The 22078-nt window shown below is 31.7% G+C and overlaps 1 protein-coding gene across 3 annotated transcripts in view; it reads left to right on the plus strand.

Moving 5' to 3' along the window:
* Positions 1 to 22078, plus strand: part of LOC137405667 (uncharacterized) — a 54293-nt gene that overhangs the window by 17593 nt on the left and 14622 nt on the right. For all 3 annotated transcript variants that reach the window (XM_068092004.1, XM_068092006.1, XM_068092005.1), the window contains exons 11-24: positions 53 to 207; positions 1357 to 1445; positions 2323 to 2462; positions 4021 to 4231; positions 5219 to 5422; positions 6853 to 7046; positions 7964 to 8073; positions 9908 to 10073; positions 11793 to 11929; positions 12167 to 12280; positions 13761 to 13895; positions 14753 to 14954; positions 19869 to 19962; positions 20948 to 21060. In XM_068092004.1, coding sequence (XP_067948105.1) covers positions 53 to 207; positions 1357 to 1445; positions 2323 to 2462; positions 4021 to 4231; positions 5219 to 5422; positions 6853 to 7046; positions 7964 to 8073; positions 9908 to 10073; positions 11793 to 11929; positions 12167 to 12280; positions 13761 to 13895; positions 14753 to 14954; positions 19869 to 19962; positions 20948 to 21060 — 2064 coding nt within the window. The remainder of the gene's footprint in view (positions 1 to 52; positions 208 to 1356; positions 1446 to 2322; positions 2463 to 4020; positions 4232 to 5218; positions 5423 to 6852; positions 7047 to 7963; positions 8074 to 9907; positions 10074 to 11792; positions 11930 to 12166; positions 12281 to 13760; positions 13896 to 14752; positions 14955 to 19868; positions 19963 to 20947; positions 21061 to 22078) is intronic.

The following is a 22078-nucleotide window of genomic DNA, read 5'->3' on the forward strand; positions in this document are numbered from 1 at the left end:
ACATAATTTATGTCTCAGCTTCCACCTGTGTGTTTTAAAATTTAACATTTAGGAGTTCTACACCATATGGCTGGGTTTGAAGCTTGATGGCTACTTAGTGTTTAACAATCTTTCTGAACCAAGCTGGCTAAAGCAAGGACCTTTCGACATTTATCCGGATCCAGTAATATATGATTTCATGGAGCCAAACCAAATCCGAGAATTTGAGTAAGGAAGATATGTACTTATGTCAGTTGTTACGCTACAATGCTTGAGAGTTGGTCGTTTGAGTTCACATGCATTTATTGACTTCTATCCTAGATGACAAGTTTAAAAAGAAAAACTTTTTTAGCTAGTATTTTAATACTTTTTAAATAAATAATTTGTTAACCTGCTCAAAACTACCTATATGCAGGTGTATGATACGTCAATTATGTTTTCATAAAATATAAAGACTTGAAGCGATGATGGTTTCTGAAAGCGTACATTAAAATGTTTTTTTTTTCATCTGCTTTTGGCAAAAGAACATAATGCTACAATAGCATGAGATGTAATTATAAAGACCTGTTTGAAAAAAGGTTTTTACAAACTCAGTAAAGCTTATTCCTATTTTTTTCTGTTATAAGATATATTTTTTGCATCTTTTGATTCAAAGCTGTACATTAGTATTCTATATTTAATGAATATAGAATACTATGTTTTTGGCAATATAAAACTAATAGCAATAAACCAAATCTTTCAACAATAAAAAGCGTATCAGATTATATTTGTAGTCAAATTATATTTAAAAAAGAAAGCAAATAGAGTTTTGCTTGAATTAAATCTGTGATAGACTGTGTGTGCGCTGAACTAAGCCATGCCGAGTCGAGCCGATTCCAATCCAATGGAGTAAAACAAAAACTGGGGCTACCCATTATGTAAGCCTGAACATTTTCAGTAGAGAAGCAGTGCTGTCTGCGACTCTATCATTGATTGTTGCATGGTTTTCATTGTAACCACTTATGATCAATGTAGAATACATGTATATACTCTTCACATTGAGTCTTATGTTGGTGGAGTAGTAAAGGGCAGCGCACAAAACATTTACAAATCATCGAAAGTCTGCATATCTAAATTTAGTCGCGTTGTATTCAGAATTTTATTACTTTGGCAATAAATCGTAAAATGCAGCTCAGCAGAAAATGTTTAGAGTAAAATCTTTCCTTGAAAATGTTTGTTAACATGTTATCGATGAGCTTTTGGTTAAAGCCACAATGACAAAGCAAATCAATGATTTTGTATGCCTTTCTATATTTTGCCTGTTTAGACCTGTTTAACAAAGTAACATTTTAAGAAGGCTTACCTGTACCTAATTATATGATAAACTGTATATTGAAGTGTTAAAACTGGAAGCACACCAACATTGGTGTTAGCGGGAGAAAATCTGAAACTTGGAGCCGAAGTAACTGATTATCGGATTAGAATAGGTAAGTATAATTTTGGTTATTACAGTAATTAATTTTCGACCAAATACTAAAAGTAGATTGAATTGAACTTTTGAGTTGGATTTTATATTCTCATCAAGTAAGACAACTATTAAATAATACACACTAAAAATCATTAATAAGTGCTCTATGTGTACAATAGCAAAAGTTTAGCAAATCAAGGTGCCCATTCCAGCTGGCAGGCGACAAGCAGGTTGTGACTCACTTGGTTGAAAACTTACAGCATTTAAAAAGAAAAAGAAAAAAGACAACCTGACAGCTTTGACAGTGAGGGCCTCTTCAAGACTGTACTAAGTAGATTAGTATTTTTGAATCCTTGCATGACAGCAGGCAGATAATTCCATGCTTTTAGAGCTTGTTAGTAAGGTTGACAATGTCCAGATGCTGAAGTACATGTAGGTGTTAAAAGTAGATCAAGATAGCATTTACGAGCCGAGTAAGGTTGGGTGGTTTTTAGTGGAAAAACAACTGGTATAGTCTGTACAGGTTGCTGGTTAAAAACATAAATAGTATGGTGGTAATATTGGTCAAAAACAGAGATAAGGTCGGCCATATTGAACTATGGGAATTAATAGGCTGTAGGACTATTTTTTTAAATTTTGTGGAGTAACGTTTTTTACATGACCACTATTTCTGGAAATGCATAACAAAGGTATTTCCAGAAAGTAGTGGCACGGAATGTTGTGGTTGCATAACATTTCGAAGCGTACACTTGCTTCTCATTTACTAAGAGTTAGTTAAGTCTGATCGTAGGTCTTTTGTGATCTTGAAGCATTTGAAAAATCTAGAATCATCAAATGCTTATCAAGGTCATTCATTGTTTTGCTATAATTCTACTCTGTGTTCACTTCACTTCAAGGTTCTGATAGCTACCAAAGTTGCACAACAATGAATCTCACAGACGCCGCTCTGCAGTGTACAATGAAAGATAGATTGCCACCTGCTGCTGAAGGTGCCCCGAGATATGGAGACGATGACCAACTAGTTCCTCTAGTTCAGGTACCATTCACCAGCAAAATCTTTCCTTTTTGCATACCAATAAAAGTAATAAAAAAGTTTGTTGTATGAAATTATTTGATAGCTGTGAGATGCTAACTTCATGTTTAGTTTAAATGACTCGTAATGTCACTGGCCGAAATTTACAAGCTATCAATTTTTCAGTAGTTAGTTTAACATCATGTTGACAAAGAGCCATAAGTTTGTTATATTATGACAACTAGTACCGTAGCAGTTTAGTAGGCTGTGAGATATTGTGAAATGTGTCAGTAAAGCACAAAGAGTTACCATTTAGACACCTATTCAGAACAACCAAAAGGTGGTCGATTGGTGATAGTGATAGAGTTGGCCTCTCAGGCTATCAGGGTTAAAAGTTCAAACCTCTTTTACAGCCATCTTTTATCTCAACCTCTAACATACAAGTAGCTCTTATCATGAAGACGAGTGAAAACTAGTATCCTTGAAGTCTAGTGTGCTGTGAGAGACAGTCAGGCATGCCTACAAAGCGCATAGAACAATTATAGATGTGTGTACAAGTATTCTGAAACGGTGTGCTTTAGAGTGTTGATTCGCACAGTTGTTACAGTGATCCTCTATGAAGCTGTATGTTGAGAATTCAATTCGCAACCAACAATCTTTTTTGGGACCTGTAATCATGTTTTGGGATGACGGAAGGACACGACTCTCATTTTACTAAAGGCTAATGCTCTTGGCAGTCCTATGCCGGTGAGAGATCATTGTGAGCAATAAATATATGCATGATTAATTCACTAAGTGGCAAGGTGGTTTGCGGTGGTTAGAGTGCCATTATGTAAATCAAAGTACATGAGTTCAATTTCTAAGCAAGGCGATTTCTTTCTTAACGCTCTTAGTGTTCCTTAGACAAATGAACGCATAGACACTGCTTTTACTATAGTACATTGAAGCCTTTCCCTTAGTTAATCTAAGCAAATTATCTAAGCAAAAAAAGCTAAATTATCTATCGTATGGCTGAGAGTGTCTGTGGATTCTCTATGCGTCAGAGTATATGTGTAAATCATTCAGTTTTCAATTGAGTGCCCTTCCCAGTTTACAGAGACGAATAGTAGCTTCTGTATTAATCGTGATATGTACTGGTACATATTAACTGCAACAGTATGGACCATCGCAAAGCTTGTGTTTCACGATGCATCCGCAATAGCAATGCAGGCAAATTATTATAAATGTTTTTAATGATTTTAGGCTACAAAAATACAATGCGCCCCTACGATAAATACTTTTAGAGTTTACTAAAAATGTTTTAGCAGGTCATTTCATGGTTTTAGATGAAGCAACTACCATAATGTTTATGTGTTGCTAAGGTAAAGCAGAATGCAAAAAATGAATATAAATTTATAGAAAACCAAAGCACAAAATGAATGCTTATTGCATATTTCATTCTACCATAAATATTTTTTGGCAGTTTGCAACTTAAACTTCTTTGAGAAGTTATAGGGAATGAAAAAGCACACCAACTGATAAGAACGGTCCAGAAAGCCAAACCCTCTAAAGACCCTTACACCACATGTATATTTTATTTCAGGTTTCTGTAGGCAGCCTTTCCTTCCAGCCAGGCTACATCTACTACAACCAAGAACAGGCTGATAATAAGACTACCATTATTGTCTCTGTAGTATTAGGGGTTGTATTTTGCATCGCTCTTGGAGTGTTTGTGTTTCTGTACAAACGAAAATTAAACAGAAGACGTAGAGAGGAAGCGCGTGAAGCTCTTGAGGGCTTTGAATTAGTTGATAGTAAGTATTTCTCACTGCATTCAATATACATATCATACATATTTTCAGTTAAAAAAGTCATAATTATTATAAAGTTATAAAAACAAGTATTTGATCCACTGCCATATCACACTGCTGAGGTTGTCAAAATAGTGTTTACTTACTAAGTTGTTCAGGTAGGTACATTACTTTCAAGCCTCAGCTTTTTTTTATGTTTTATAATTTGTTGCTCAACTCTATTTTTTGGGTGTTTATGTTTGACAGCTACATAGTGTCTAACAACCTTTCAAAGCAAAGTTGGCTGCATAAATCTCTCTACAAGTTAATTCAGATCCAGCGATCTCTGACTTTATTAGCTAACAAATCGCAATCACCTAGTTTAAAAAATTAGCACTCTATTAATTTTTAAAAATTGTACTTTACAATGTATTTTACCTGTAAAAAACTTCTAAGCCAATTAAAATAATGTTTCATCCTAGTGCTTATGACTAATTTACCAATTGACTAAAGTTTTATAGGCTATTGTTACAATTGGCATGTTACAGCGGCCAATCACAAATGACTGAAGCTTACCAATTAAGTGTACTCCTGTTTTATAGCCTAAGGAAGTAACAATACAGAATAATTTAGAACTATCTAGAACTGTCAACACTAGATTTAAAAGTAAACCTGTGATCACATTAAACAATCGGATAATCTTAACCTATTCAGTTGGTACTATTATTTCATAACAACATCATTTGCTGCCAATTGCAAAATTTTAGGAAACTCATAGGAAGTTTATAAAAAATTCTTACTGGTATTTACCTTTAAATTGCTGATAGTTTAGAAAAATTGAAACAAATAAAACAAAATATCAAGTATATTTGGCAGTTTTAGATCAACTTGAAGCAAAGTAGATAACAGCTATGTCAAAAGTGTATTAAGTTGTATTAGATTTATTAATAGAGCACTAGATGACATGATGAAACTTATTCAAATGTTAACTGTGTACTTTTTTCACTGTAGACACAAATTCACTGCAAACCCAGGTGCAATCTATACTCATAGAAGAGAACTTGAATGAGCCTCTCTTGGCACATATTATTCCAGCAAGTTTTTTGAGTCAAGAGTCCATTATCGGACAGGGACATTTTGGGCAGGTCTACAAAGGAAAGATTTATATTCCAGGAAAGAACATCAACAAAGCTGTTGCTATAAAGGCACTGAAACGTAAGTATTACTAAAGTAAGTACACCATAAGTAAGTATAACATGAGTAAGTTTAACATAAGTAAGTAACACAGCATAGATACCATTTTTTTTTTCTCAAAAATAATTTACCCAATAGATAGGCTAACAAAAAGGAATTTTACCCCTTCATACAACAAAAGCTTTTAGTGCAAATATTAAATAGAATTCGATACACAAAAGCATCACTTTTGTACATGCAATGAATGTACAAACTTTTCTTTTGATACTTAAAGTAACTTTGATGGTAAAAATCATGCATATAATTTTTAATATAAAAATAGTAGGACTTACAAACTCACTGTATGACCTGTTACATGTATGTCCAGCATAGTTCATTATTTATGGGGAAGGTTGAGGTATCACCAACAATAAGTGTAGTATTTTATTGTAGCTGAAAGCTCAATATTTTATTTATAAATTCATGGCTAGACACACTCATGGAGTGCATCACTTGGGCTGTGAACATACCACTGATGCGTGGTCATGTTGGTGGAAACAAATACATCCATTTGTGATTGGCTAAGAAAATCGATATTCCCGGTCAGCACAATCTCAACTCCATTATGTTAGTTTTTGGTGCAAAATTTTTTCAAACAAAAGATAATAATACTTCATTCAAGCCAATATTGTATATAAAAAAAATCATTTATACTTGTATTATATGCATGAAGATCATTGATGCTAATTTTGCTGTTTATACTAAATATCAAAACAATTCACTAACTTAATGAATTTATTGAAAAAATATCTTGCCTTGCTTGATTTGTTTCTTAAACCAAAACTTTATTTTTTTTAGTTAGTTTTCATTGCTAACATGCAAAATTTAGGCTTTAGCAAAAATGTAGAAGCTAAAAAGCTGCACAAACACTGCTATAACAATCACAAATTATTGATATTCAGTAATAAATATCTATTATTGATTATTCATAACAAAGAGCTATCAGGCTCAATATGCTTCAATAGTGATGCTGAAAAGTTCGGGGAGAATTTAAATCAACTGAAGCTATCTTTCATTGGTGGATTTAGTTGTCAACTCAATGTTTCGTCAATAGGTGTTGGCTTTTAGTCACAAGAGATTTATATGCTGAATGACATACATTCATACTCTATCTTGTATTTACATATTAATCCCTGTAAACTATCAATTGCTGCCAGTTTTAGTCAAAAAAGTGAAAATTTCTTTTTACATAACGTTTGTGACCCCTCTACTATAAAATTGGTTACCGGTGTGATAGCAAAAGCACTTACTGACACATTTAAATAAAGCTGTACATTTGTACTATAAAGAAGTGTTATGGAACAGCTTCAATTACTTTTTGCTATTGATAGACCAAATAGTTTTAGGTAGTTGTCAAACAAGCTTGTTTCTTTGTTTCTTTGAAAGATATGTTGTGCCTTTTGTATTTTCAGCAATGGGACTCACGCCAAAAGATGTAGTGAATTTTGTAAAAGAAGCTCTGCTCATGAAAGACTTTAAGCACATGAATGTTCTGCAGTTAATCGGTATTGTCTATGAGCCAACTGACCCGGAGTGCCTGCCTCTTGTTGTCACTCCTCTTATGGAAAATGGAGACTTGAAAACTCTCATCAGCAATGAATTTTATGTATGAATCTTTTTTTATTCTAAATTGTTCTTTTAACTAATCACTACAGACCGATTAAAATACTAAAAAAACAGTATTAGCTTTATATTCTCAGTCAACTCTTGGCTCCAAAAGAATTTTAAACTTGCAAAGTTGAAAATGTTATTTAATCTTAATGTTAACTGGTTAACTAGATTAACAGGGATAACTCATGGTTAAATGCTGATTAAATTTAGAGAAATTAGTTATTAATAAAAATAAATAGTTTTTCATAGGCTTTATTTAGAAAAATAAGTATCACTCTCCAAAATTTTTTTATAAAAGGTTTTATAAAATTACAACCAGCAGCAAATGTTTTTAGTATAGCTTCAATGTTTAAAAGTAAAAATACTCTGAATGATTCTAAACAAGATACAACAGCTTCTAACATGGTTCTTATAAATTGTTACATTTTTTTCATAATTAAAGCCATTTTTTTGTATGTTATAATTGTATTTTTGATAAAATCTTGAAAATTTGAATCATTTGAATGTAACCAAATATTGTGGTTGATAAGAAAGAGCTGAACAATTTATTTTTCACAAGAACAACAGAGTGTATTTAGACTCTAATTTACACATCCAACTGTCATCGGAAAGGTTAAATTAGCTCAATCATCAAAATTGTTTATGCTTGTTTATAGAACTTCACATGATCACTAGATGTAGTAGCACAACTACATGTTATGTACATAACTACATGTATGTGATTTGGTTAACTAAATTTAATTTTTTGTGTCTCCTCACAACTGACTTGAACATGGGTATAGTTTATCTTATGATAGCAAACTTTTTGAGAAAGTTGTATGACAATTTTAATTTGGTTTTCTGAAAGCTGGAAACAGCTAAACTAATTCAGATACTGTTTTGCTTTGCATTTTACATGCTTATATCTTGCAGGATTTCTCAGCGGGAGACCTGTTGCACTTTGGGCTGCAAGTCTCAGCAGGAATGGCATATTTGTCTAACGGCAAGTTCATACACAGAGATCTGAGAGCAGCCAACTGCATGTGAGTTTTTTGAGAATGCCACACAAAAGTTTTCACCCGCTTGCTGGATGTAACATCCTAGTGCATTGACCTAAAACTCACAAACTATCTGTTATATAGCCAGTTTGTTAGTTAGTGTTCGGTGCATGAAACTCCATGTCAAAGTGTTCTTTTCTAATAAAGCTATATTGAATACTAGGACACTATATATTACAATAAATATATAATACACTTATATTATATACAAATATTTGATATAATAATATATAGTATATATAAATTTATGTAAATATATATATAAATACATATATATAAATACATATATTAAAATATAAATACATATATATTTATACACAAATATATAAATATATATATATATATATATATATGTATACAAATATATGTATACATATACATGTATATACATATATATATATATATATATATATATATATATATATATATATATATATATATATATATATATATATATATATATATATATATATATATATATATATATGCATATCTATAAATATATAAAAATATATATATAATATACAAATATATAGAACATATTATTATATAAAAACTCAAATTTTTAAATAAATTTACACATTAACCAATTGCTTGACTTATTACTATGTGTAGAATTAATTCTTTTGTGACAATATAATTTATTTTACCTTATTTATGTTTTGTAGTACCGGTATAACTAATTTTGAACCTAAATGTTGGATAATTCACTACTGATACTTTTACTGAAATTTTTTTTATATCAAAATCATTAAACAATTTACCAGATAGCTGTTCTTTGTACATTGAACATAATTAAATGAGATAGAATAATGGATTTTTAACAACTTCATAATATGATAACTTTGGCATGTATAAATTTATTCAATAACTTGCTATAGATTTGTCTCCCTTGGTCTGCTTCATGTGCAGTAAAATTTTAAAATGCTGATGGCTACCTGGTTTTATTTTTTTAATTAAAATTGTTGTAAATATATATGTGGCAAACAATTGCCAAGCTGAGCTGATAGTTAAACAAAAGGGCCTAATTGCCAAATTGGGCTGATTTCAAATATTCAGATCACTGTTCTTGCAGTGTATAGACATATTTTGCAAAAAAATAGGAATTTACTGAATATTAAACTTGGGAGAGATTCAAGATTTTAGTTCCTAAGCAAGATGCTGTCTAAAATACAAAGCGTAATAACAAGGCATTACTTTTGCAATAACAATAATTTTTCTGAAAAGTATGAGGACATCTTGAAAAAACTCTACAAAAGGACAAAGTAGTTACGCAGTACCCATGGCTTAAAAGTATCTTTGGTCAGTTTATTAGATTCTCAGCTTTATAAACACAATGAAAAAGCTGCATGTGTTAAATAGTTACATTATTGCTCATTCATACGCACTCCTAGCAATAATAACTTGTGTAACACGAAACCTACTCTTGATAAAAGTAGAGTCGTCTACCGTGTACCTTTTTTGTAAATTTCTAGCACTTTCTATCAGATGTCCTTTATATGTCACTACATGCCAGTTAACTCATTCAACATTAATGAGAGCCACAACCACAATGAGAGAACATTAATATTTTAGTCTTGCTATTAGAATTTCATAACTTTGAACTGGTATGGCTAGTAGGAATATCTGCTGATGTATTGAAGCATTCCGTCCCATGCCTATGTAGTTGCAAATAATTCTCATTCCGTCAGCAAAACCTGTTGGCCATGTTTACAGGACATTCTATGTAAATAATTTTGTTGATTAAATAATAATGTAATTATTCTGCAATATGTGTTTTTTGTGTTTTATTGTTTGTATATAAGTAAATGCTTTTTAGGGTGGACGCCTCCTTTATCGTCAAAATTGGAGATTTCGGGCTATCTCATGATGTCTCAGAAAGTGATTATTATCGTGCGCAAGACAAAGGCAAACCACTTCCTGTCAAATGGATGGCTATTGAAGTCTTATCAGAAAAAAGCAAATACACTACACAGTCAGATGTGGTAAGAGAAACATTTCTATTTAAACAGATTATGCATGAATGTACCACTTTCCAAAACATTCTCATAACATAGTTTAAAATTGGGAAGTTATTGTGGGCTCTTGCAGGCTGAATGCAAAACTCCCACTGAAAAATATAACACTATCTGATTTTTAGTTTATTGAACTATTGAATAGGCATTACAGTTATTATGCTTGCCAGTTTGTACTTTGTTTTATTATCCCTTAGGTTTTTTATTATTTTTGGGTTCATAACTTTTGATTCAACTCAATTTTTTTTTGGCATGTAGGGAATACTAAACATAAACTTACCACATACCACATTGTTTAAGCAGCTAAAACACAAATGTTAAAATTCCTATCACTTAAATTGTTATTTAGTCCTCCCTTTGTCTAAAAATTAAAAATGCTGCCTGTTTACACTTTTTACTGGAATCTATTTAGTTTAAGCAACCATATGACTTCGTTAATGAGTAACACATATTCTGCTTGCTTAAAATGACCTAACATGTCAGAGTTCATAATTTAAAACCAACTTCAAACTTTTTGGCATGGTAGCCTCAGATTGAAAAATCTTTTTAATGTTGTTCTATATTTAAAATTTTATTGCGTTCTAGTTATTTTATAGTTTTTTTACCTTTTTTAACTCCCCAAGATTAATGCAAAAAGTCATTTCTAGCTTTCCAACACGATCTCTACCAAATGCTGGGAGACTGCTGCTCTGCTATAGAATTTACCCAAATCTATATGCATATCTCTCAAAGTATATCTGTTGATCTGTCATTTTGGCTCTAGCTATAGCGCACACTGATTATTTTACCGATGCGGCCACGCATTGCGATGTCCCTGTAAAGAAATATTTTTCGTAAGGTGTGATTACTATATCTGGGGTCAAGACCAATTCTTCTCAGGCGGACAATTATATTGTTTCCATATTGCCGTATTCAAGGTTTTGATGGATAGCTTCTGGTAGTACATTAACCTTTTTATATACACACTTCTATGCAAGACTTGTTATTCTTAATTCTACCTATTCAGATTTCTATTTTTTTTCTCAGTTTGTATTAATTGCATCATTACCAAATCATCTTTTATTGTAATCGTAACAAAACTGACTTAATTTAACTATTACTTGCTAATTATTTCACGTCTACATCTAAACCACTTTATAGCCGTTTTATTTATTTTTAATTTAGTTGTCCTGCATGAAACCTTTTCTTCATTATATGAACTTTGAAAGTTGCTTGACAAAGGTTGAAACAGTGGTTTTTATTTTCTCTCAATTTATTTAAACTGCACAAAATGCTTTTCTCATGATAAGCAGTTTGAAAGTTAGAATGGCAAATGTTGTTATATGTTAAATACAAATCAATTTTCTGTCCAAAGACTTTGTTTATAACCCGAGAAACGCCGGGTTGTGCAGCTAGTAAATCTATAAAATCAAAATAGCAATTTATCGTGATGTGAAAGAGGTTTATACAAACACCAACATGTAGATTTTAGCTGAATTATCAACATTCCAGTCGAGTTTTTCTCTAAAATCAGATATACAACGAAATTGAAACAATGGGTTACAAATGACAATATTTCTTATAGTTGTTCCAGCAATGCAAAAATAAAGTTGTTGACAACTTCCAACGTTCCAAATGTATGCTATTTAAAGTTTTCTGTCTTTGTGTGCATGTATCAGCTTTTCACCACCCTTATTTTGCTGTTTTCAGTGGTCATTTGGCATCTTGCTATGGGAGCTAATGACAAGAGGATATCAACCATACGCTGATGTTCATAATTCTCAAATAAAGAATCACATTATGAATGGACACAGGCTTGAGAAACCAGAGTTCATTCCAGAAACAGTGTGAGTGTTATCAATTTAACAAATTCTGCCAAGTTATATAAACTTTAAAGTTTGTAATCATGACAAAGACACAGTTTTTTAGTGGTAAATAATGATATTCTATTTATTGGCTCCCAATCATAACGAATGATTGTCATAGATAAATCTTCATAAAGGTCTTACCAGTTTTTGCCTACAGAAACCTTTATTTTCTACACTTTCTACACTATAATTAATAGGCAATGGTAATACTTTCAGGTATGACATTATGACAGCATGCTGGGCAATAGAGCCTGATGCTAGACCAACGTTCGACGAGCTAACAGCGATTATATCAGATATGCTAAAACAAGCAGATGGATCCATTTCAGGGTAGGTGTGCCACCCAAAGGTTAAACTGTAATTGGTATACTAATGCATATAATGGTAGGAAAAAACAATCTAAAACTAGTGTACTATAAATAAATAACTAATTTTTTGGTTCAGTTTTAGTTGATTCATTTTATATTATAAGTACCCTCTAAAGTTATTTAAACTGCTGAGAAAGTACATGGAATAATTCTATTTTTTGTGTTGAAATATTTAAAGAAATCTTAAGTCAAAAGTTTTATAATTTTTTTTGTCATGATGAAACAGGTAAGCACAAGTGGTTACAGTGTATAAATAATATAGTTTTATTCATATTTTATGCAATCTCAATAAAAGAAAATTCTGTAGAAAGTTACCCTACGATAAGAAAAATGCTAAACCTAAAATTAGCTGTTACTTTAGTTTCCCTTTTTCTTGTCTCAGCAAAACTGTACAGAAAAGCAGCGGAGCTGGCATTTAGTTTTTAATTAATTTTGATTTAAGCTTTAACAGAAGGCTAAGACAAACAATTGTAAAGCTGAAGATTTGAAAATATTGTTGATAAAAGTGCATTTACACTAGAGTGCAAACACCACTAAACATTCAAAGTGCTGGCGCCTTTGGTGACATAAGCCCCATAAACTATCAATATATACAAGGAAACTCTTTGCAATGGTAACATGAGTGGTGGTCATAAAATCTGAACAAATGAAATGAAGCAGTATCACATTTTGAGCCTTCAAACACCGCTTGATTGAATGAATTTATTTTCAGTAAAATCAGTTCACCTTAGTTGTTTTTATTTTTAGTTTCCAACCAATCATTCTCATGACTGATAAATTTTCATTTCAAATATTCACTACTTGCAATTTAAATGGAAAAATCGATAACATCATTTTTAGAAATTGAGTTGTTTATGTTTAGAGCCATTACCATAGCCGCTTTCCTCTGACAAGTCGTAGTATTCCAAAGGATGAGCTATTTACTAACTGATACGTTACTACAGCAGAAACTGCTACAGGAAACTACAATAAATATCAATCATATGACTATAATTGGCTATTGTGCAAGCAAAAAATAAACACAATAATGCTTAATGCATGTGTAAAGAAGGGAAATGGTCACCTAAAACACAAAATGTCTGCGCTGGGCATAAACATATGTCGTTAACGACTAAGAACTTAACCTAAGAACCTAACTAGTCTAAAACTTTATACACACTGCCCTGTACTACACTAGACTGCAGCACACTGCAGTGCTCTACACTACACCATAGTAAACTATACGTTAGTACGCCTCACCATGCTTCGCAATGCTGAACTATACTACACTACGCTACTCTACATTAGTGAAACTGCATCTTATCATTACTACAACCTGCTCACACTGTTTAGCTATGATATTCTTTAAAATAAATCGAACTATAAATAGTACCACGCACTATAAATTTTAACCATGCTTGAAGAACTTAGCACTGTTTTACCAGAAGTTGTGTTTATTGAAGGTATCAAAAGAATTACACCTCAACTTTAGCGAGTGTTGACTATATGAATCCACAGACGCTCAATGATTCATCTGTTGATGATTGGTCAACTATCATCCCTCTTATAAAGAACTTTGGAGAAGACTATATAGACAGGTAATAAGATACTCGGAGACAAACTTGAAGAAAATTTTATTAGAAAGTAATGATATTTTTCTATTCTTTACGATTGCTTTTGATATTTGAAGTGATCTGACCGCTAAGATATTTCAAGAGTAAAATTGATAAAGCTTTATTGTATTTAAAAAGCTCATATCAATGGAAAATGTGATTATGATGCCTATAGTTCAAAAGAGACAACTTTGCTATTTGCAACTTGAATGCAATAGCCAATAACAACTATGGCAATGATAACAACTAGTGACATAATTTCCCACCATTTCTTTTCTAAGCTATTTAATTGCGACATAGTTTTTTTAATTTTAATCTTAAAACGTCATAAGAATCAGATCATCTCAAGCATCAAAAACAATCTCAAATGATAGAAAATTATTGATACTCTCTATAAATCTACTAAAATTTACTGTAAGTTCTTCTTAAAGAAGGCAGTCTCTAACTTTGATCTAGTTTGAATAGAGTACTTGGCTGTTCACGTATTGCTATTTTTAGCTGTTAAAACCAAGCTAATTATTTCTTAGGAAACTAGACTGACATAAACTTTCTTCAATAAAATTTTCCTAATACAGTTTTATTATGCGCAACTATTTAGTCTTTGATTAATACTATGGTTAATTTCTTTGCTGCAAATGCTATTTAAAAATGTATAACAAATTTTTATTGGTCACAAAACGCCAATTTTTTCTGAACACTACATTTATAGTTTTTACAAATTTTTTGAGAATTTTATCTGCCTGTATTTTAAAACTGCTGAATGGCTGACGTACAAAAATTTGAGGTGTGTAAAATTTTTACACCGTTTATTTAAAATGAACAACCTATTAAATTTGTTAAAGCAACATTTCGAATGAAGTGGATGAAGGTGAGGACAGTGATGATTCCGAAACAGAAACCGAGAGATTACAAACTGTCCAAGTAGGTTTACCTAATGCCAAAGATGGCTCTCTTCACCAACAACTACAGAGGATGCATGAAGATCCAACTCACCTCAATGATTATGGCCGCCTCCTCTCAAAGGAAGACTCACTAGATGTTGAGGTAAGAAAGAGCCTAGATTTATATATCAAACTCTCGATCATTGTACCTGCCGGTAAATAAGTGCATCTTTTTAAAGCTACAGTATTCCAAATATGGTACCATGCAGTATTGAAAAAAAGTCTAAAAGCTTACCACAAACATGAAAATTGTTGCTGTTTATACTCTGATCTATAACATTCGTGTCACTAAAAGCAGTAACTTGTCTAGTTGTAGTATTTTACAATCTAGTGTAAACGTGCCTTCATAAAATTAGAATTTGGCTGGACTCTAGCAATGGAGTTTCTTTCTCATAACTCAGTCAATTGGAAATTAAAATCTGCCATGGTCTAATGTATCTTTCCGCCTAGGATTTGTGTAGTTGTGATAAATTGTTGAGATCAATATGTTATTCATGCACTCAAGTGCGATCTATTTTAAAATACTTAATTAGCACTGTAATGTTGTCCAATAGTAAAACACTATTAGTGAAGTGAAAGTACAAAACCAAAGAGTTTAGTCTAATAAAATTAAAAACTTGGTTTTTTCTTTTTATCAAAATCGTAATTTAGTTCTAAGATAAAAAATTCTTCAACAAACACACATCTCCCTTTCTCTCTCCTCTCTCCTCTTGCTCCCTATCCCTCTCTCTACTTCTCCCTCTCCTTCTTCCTTGCCTTCTCCGTCTCCCTCAATTTCTCCTCCACCTTCCCTCTCCCTCTCCTTCTCTCTCTCCCTCTTCCTCTCCCTGTTCCTCTTTTTCTTCCTTTCGTTCTCTGTTTCCTCTCCCTCTCTCTCTCCCTCCCTCTCTCTGCCTCTTTCTCTCTCTCTCTCTCTCTCTCTCTTTCTCTCTTTTTCTCTCTCTCTCTTTTTCTCTAATTTATGGCTTGTTTATGATTGAAGTTAATAGTATTTAGATAATCTTTTTCCAGAAACCTCTTTGTTAACAATTTTAAGCAACAAAGTTACTTGTCTAACCTGAGCTATATTATCACTATAAATAAAACTATTACAATTCTAAAGTTTCACTTAAAAAGTAGAAGCCATCATTTTGCTTGTTGAACTTTTTGTTTCAAGTAACTTAGACAGTATGGCTTTTAATGTTGCTAACTATTAAAAACATAGGGGTTTGTTCTATGGTAGCATAGCCATTAACAAATAGCTTGTAATGCTACCTACATCAGCAATATTTTATGACTGACATTGTTTATGGAGTGATAATATGATTCAAAAGAGGTTGTAATAAAAGTTTTTTTCTCAACAAAACTAAACAGAAATTCAAGAATTTGAGCAAATAGTTGAAGCTCGAATTCTGATCTAAGAAACCTTTACACGTCAATATTTGAGTAGACAGTAATATAAGAGCAGACCTATCAACGACATAAAAATGGTCAAACCGATCGTCTTCTTTAAAGAAATTATGTTATGCATCAACATATATGAAATCAACGGAGACTTTTATAGCTAGCATGTGCGTATAAACATCTTTTCATAAACATTTGGTTTGTAGGAGAATATAATAGAACCATCAACTGTCAAAAATGATACTGAGTTGTTATTTTTTAACTCGAAAAAACAGCCCTCATCTTTTTCGGTTCTGTGCAGCCGACTTTTTGACTTAGATTTGCTAGAATTTGCTTTCAAATTATGATGAATGGTATTTCTTGAAACATACTTTAACATAAATTAAAGGTCAACTAAAGGTCAACCACTTGTTTGCTTTTAACAAGTAAAATGTTTCAAACACTTTTACAAAAGCCTTTTGTTGAATGGCTAGTGTACAGTGCATGTATCTACATTATTTAAAAAAAAATTATAAAAACAAAACATTTCATTACTTATCCCACATTGACTCAATTGCCAATAAATATAATTTTCCCTTTTAAATAAGCTACTAATTCCGCATTCTGACATTTTTCACACTCAAAATAAGAAAAAATATTAAAAATTTTGAGAAGCGCACTTGATCATACTCAAAATGTAGTAACAACAACTTAAAATTAAATATTACGCAGAAAACCTGATAATTCCTTGCTACAAATTATAACATAATGAAAACATAAATGACTGAAAACAGTCCCAAAAATATTTATCAATAATTTTTTGTGCAATTTATTAAAACCAGTTTGATTAGCAATGTAAATATTTTAATTAATCCAAAACTATAAATACTTTAGTCATGTTTAAATGCTAATAAATGCAAAGTTGTGAGATATAAAAAAACAAAGTTTACTAAATGCTTGTCAGTAAATACATGTAGGCTCAAATAATAAACCCTATAAAACATATAAATTATTATAGTTAATGTTAAAAGTTAAAGAGTGATTCTCTAACACAGTGTTAATTATAAAAGAAAATAATCTTTCAACACTCATTCTCAAAGTAGTCAGTATATTTTGCTTCAGCACTTGAAAGTGTCTGATTTGAACTTTGATTCTAGTCACAAACACAAAAGTCACTAATTAGTATATAAATATCAAACGACACTAGTTAGCAACCATTTTGAGAGTATCATCTGTGTTAAATGTGTGGTATAATTTGAGTGGATTTGAAGTACACACTGTTAGACTTACTCATAGCTAGCACTAATAAGTATCTGCTTGTCTTGAATTTTCAAAAATAGTAGAATTTTTTTATAATAAAATTTTTTAAAAATTTTGAAGTCACCTCAGCTTAAAATAAAGTTATTGCTAGTTAAAAAAATAAAAAATTAAGTATGGGCTTCTGTAGAATAACTTTTTAAAATCTTAAATATGAGTTAAAATATTCTTTAGAAAGTTTGAATAGTTTCATTAATGCAAGGTTAACAAAATCATGTTTATCATGTTTATCATGTTTATCTATAACATCTGACTAGAGTTACTAGCATAAAAAACTACAAAGGTAACACAAACAGGTTTATTTACAGAAATTTGCATTAATGAGACGTCTAGCCAGTAGACGAAAGTGAAGCTTTGAGGCAGCATGCCCGGCGTGAGCGTTTCTGCTGTTGCCGAGTGACCTTGCATCAGGTGTACTTTAGTGAGCTGAACTGGCCAATAAACAAACATTGTTGATTTAGGGTTGCCTCTATAACTGAGTTCTGTACAGTCCTATATCTGATATACACTATATACACTGATTTGCAATCAGACTATAGACAGTATTCTGTGTGATTTTATTTCATTTAAAATCTTTTTGGAGATCTATTGTTTGAAGGTTTTACAGCATTTATTTGATTAGATCAATTCAACTCAATGTTTACACATTATATTAGAGAAATTAGTCAACAATTAGTTTTGGTATGCATCTTTACAAATTGATTTTGGTTGGGGCATTTAAAATTTTCTTTAGAATAATTGTTGTAGGCCCTATATGAGTCTTCTGACAGTATGTTAACTTTAGCATTTGCGCTTATCTTGCTAATATACCCTCAGAATGAATAAATAGTCAATACAGAATCCTGAGCAATAAATTTAAGGTTTTATTGTCAGATCAGACAATTTCTGTACTAGTCTTGTAATAGAGTCCAAAATTGAAACACTACACCTAGTATAAAAATGCATTCCTAATAAAATTAATCAAAAAAAAACTTGCAAAGTAGTACATTGTTTAATCATAAATGAACCACATAATGCCTAGCAATTCTTTTTCATATTTTAGCTTTTAGATCCCAGCCTGCATAAGTATAGGAAGCAAAGGCCTAAAGTAACAATATCACATGCTGCATATATTTCTGAAGCTCATTACTGTATTTTTTCAACTCGTGCATTATTACAAAAAAACTCAAAACTAAACTTGTTAAAAATTTGTGAAAAATTTTGTTTCTGGAGTTTTGGGCTTCAACACGGTTCTGCTACAAAAATTTATTAACAGCCAATTTTCACCACTACACAAGAAGCATGACAGCAGTGCTCAAAGTTTCTCCATAAATATGGATTGATGATGATGACCTGGTAAAATATAGAGACATCATTTTCTAGCACACAAAAGACTAGGACACTAAGTTGCCATCCACTGTTGTATGATCAACAATGCTTATGACATGAATATGCAGCTTGGAAAGTTTCACGAGTAAATTATTTTACCTTGCAGGCAGCAGTGCCCTTTTCTCACTAGCCTTAAGCAAAAAAGGGCATGTTTGCACCAGTTCAACTCGTGCCAACACTAGACTAGTGAGATCTTTCGAGTTATGTTTTTTCTCAGTATATGATTTTGGTCATCAATGACAACTCTAACAGAACTGCGAGATAGTTATTAAATAGTGCAAATATCAAGTATTATACATACATGATACATACATGGTGCTAGGTCAAGGCTATGGTACAATTATTACATATTATTTTGGTGATAGTTAAACACTCTCATATAATTGTACATATATGATACATACATGGTGCTAGGTCAAGGCTACTGTACAATTATTACCTATTATTTTGGTGATAGTTAAACACTCTCAAATAATTGATAACATGATACTCATGATTATAGATTTATGATCAATAAGAAAACAACCCTGAGCTTGCTATGTCCAAAAATGTGTCTATTAGTATTATCAGCTACCAAACAATGGCCAATAAGAGTGTGAGACAGAGTTCTTAGAGCAACACCTTTAGAAATGTGTTTAGAAACAAACCCTTTAGAAACAAGATTTGATATGAAATATTACTTAGCCTATAAAGGTAGGTTTTAAAGCATGCCAATGTTTTTATACAGTCTACAATGTTAGCTTGTTTATTGTGTCAGATTTTGATGCAAAGACTTTTTACTTTTTTTGCAAAATATGTTTTGAACAGTAATTTTTAAGAAGTTCTTATTCTCTCCGCTTTTAGAGACACAAGAATAGCAGAATGTTGATAATATTGTTTCTGATTAGAATATACCTGCTAAATACACAAATGAACATGTAAAGTGGTGGAGAACTAATGGCCAAAAGAAATTGTCTAGTCTTCTTTTCAGGCTGGTCCAAGCACAAGGGAATCTGGAGAAACAAGAACTACCAACTCACAAATGGTTTTTGATAATCCCCCAACCGTTCCTCGGAGACCATCAGGTGAGCAAAAAGGCCATACAATCTAACCACTAAAAAAACAAATTTACTTCATATGCAACGATCAAAATTTTTTTTATATATTGAATAATATAACGTTCGAGATAAATTTTAGAAACAACAATCAAAATATTAAAGGCTGCTAAATATTGCAAAAAGGTGATGTCTTAATACTGCAATATTATGTGAACAAATAGTTACATAAGGGCAGATAATGGTGAAATTGTAACAGTTTTCCAGAATGGTGAGAGCGCTCGTTGGTCAAATGCTACCTTGTCAGCCGATGCAAGCGTGTGACGGACACAAAAGACTTAGTGAATGATTCCCATAACTATAATAAATTAAATTTGTAAATGAATATAACATCTCACATCTCACATCACACAAAATTTAACTGAAAAAAACAGAAAAGCTATGAAGTTGGAAACATAAACAATGAAATAATTGATTGTTATTGATGTAACCGATTTATTATTAGTACCATTTTGTGGACAGTTTTCTACAGAATAATTGCTACCATGGGTTCTTAAAGATCAAAGAATGTCAAAGCGGTGATCAAATGAAAGAGGCCATTCAAATAAAAGTTGCGTTCAACTAAAGGTTTTACGAAAAATGTTGACTTGCATACGTGCAAAAACTTTTTATTGCTCTGGCAATGCGATATTGTATATATATTTTAACAAATATTTAAATATAATATATATATGTATATATATAATACTTAATTGGCAAAAACTTGTTTCCAAATAAAAATGTTTTTCAAATAATGCCATACAACAATAATAAAACGAATTACAAGATAAAAGAAAATAGTAGGATTTGTTGCTTTTAAATAATTGTCAAGGTCATTGTTAAATTGCTAATGTGTTAATTGCTAATTAACACATTAGCAATTTTTCTAAGGAAATCTTTTTGTTGCAAACATCAAAGATTTGCAAAATGAAACAAAAACTACCATGGCATTTGTAAAACTCTGAGAATTTTGTAGAGCTTCTAATAATGCCTCCATCTCCCAGAAGAAGGCTCATGTTAGATAGTGAAAGCACTTTTGGAGTTCCTGGCAGCATCTCATCCTTCGATTCTTTAAGCAGCTATGCACAGGTAAATCTAAAGTGTCTAATACAGTAGCTTTAGCTAAACATATTCTAAAATGTTCTTGTAGCATCTAATGACATCCAAAAACCTTAAAATTCTATATTATAATGCAATTATTGTTCTCAAAATTAAATTTAGTTAATTTTAAATTATAAAAACGTCTAGTAGAATTTCTATGCAGTTTGGCACATGCTTCGCATCAGCAATTACAATGCTTGGCTAGGTTACATTTAGCATTGGCTGATGGAGTTAATTGTTTGACTGTTAATAAAAGGGCAACTTAACACGCAACAAAGTAATTTCCTTTTAAATTAAATGTTTAGCTAGTCAGAAAAAAATACCAACTACTTAGTGCTCTGCGTTAACATTATAATGTAAGACATTTGCAACACTGTAAAGTTGCTATTCTACCCTGGTCAGCTGATTGTGACCAATTACTCAAACTCAGCGTACATACATGTAGATTACTGGTGATTATTACAGTGTGGTGTAAATAATACTGTTTATGTGTACAGTTTTTGCTTTGTGTGTTGTATTTAAAACTTAAAATTGACCATCAAACCAGTTATGTTGCTGAGTGTTCTGCTATTAGCTACTGTTTTCTTTATAACAGCAAGATCCCTCCTAAACACAGTTTTTCTCTATAATTTCTATAAAGGTCCTGTTGAGCCTCGTTTAGGTGAAACAATCTGTTAGCACCTTGTAGTTAAAAAGCCCTTCTTATAAAACCACAGCTCATTTGAAGTACCATTTTTTTGAAACTGGCTGTAAATGTACAGAACATGGATATCTGGTCATAGTTAAAAAACAACTACAGTTACAACCACCTATTTGCTCATATAGACATACATACTAGAAATTCCACTGTCATACAGCCCACAACCAAAATGATATTAGAAAAAAGAAAGGGTACTGATGGTTGAGAAATGCAATATTAGCAGTCAAATAGGATAACTGCAATGGTAGCTGTAATGTACTGGGTGTGGGTGTTATTATATACAACAAATAGCAATAATGAAAGGAA

The sequence above is a fragment of the Watersipora subatra genome, chromosome 10 (assembly GCF_963576615.1).
Source record: "Watersipora subatra chromosome 10, tzWatSuba1.1, whole genome shotgun sequence".
Taxonomy (NCBI): domain Eukaryota; kingdom Metazoa; phylum Bryozoa; class Gymnolaemata; order Cheilostomatida; family Watersiporidae; genus Watersipora; species Watersipora subatra.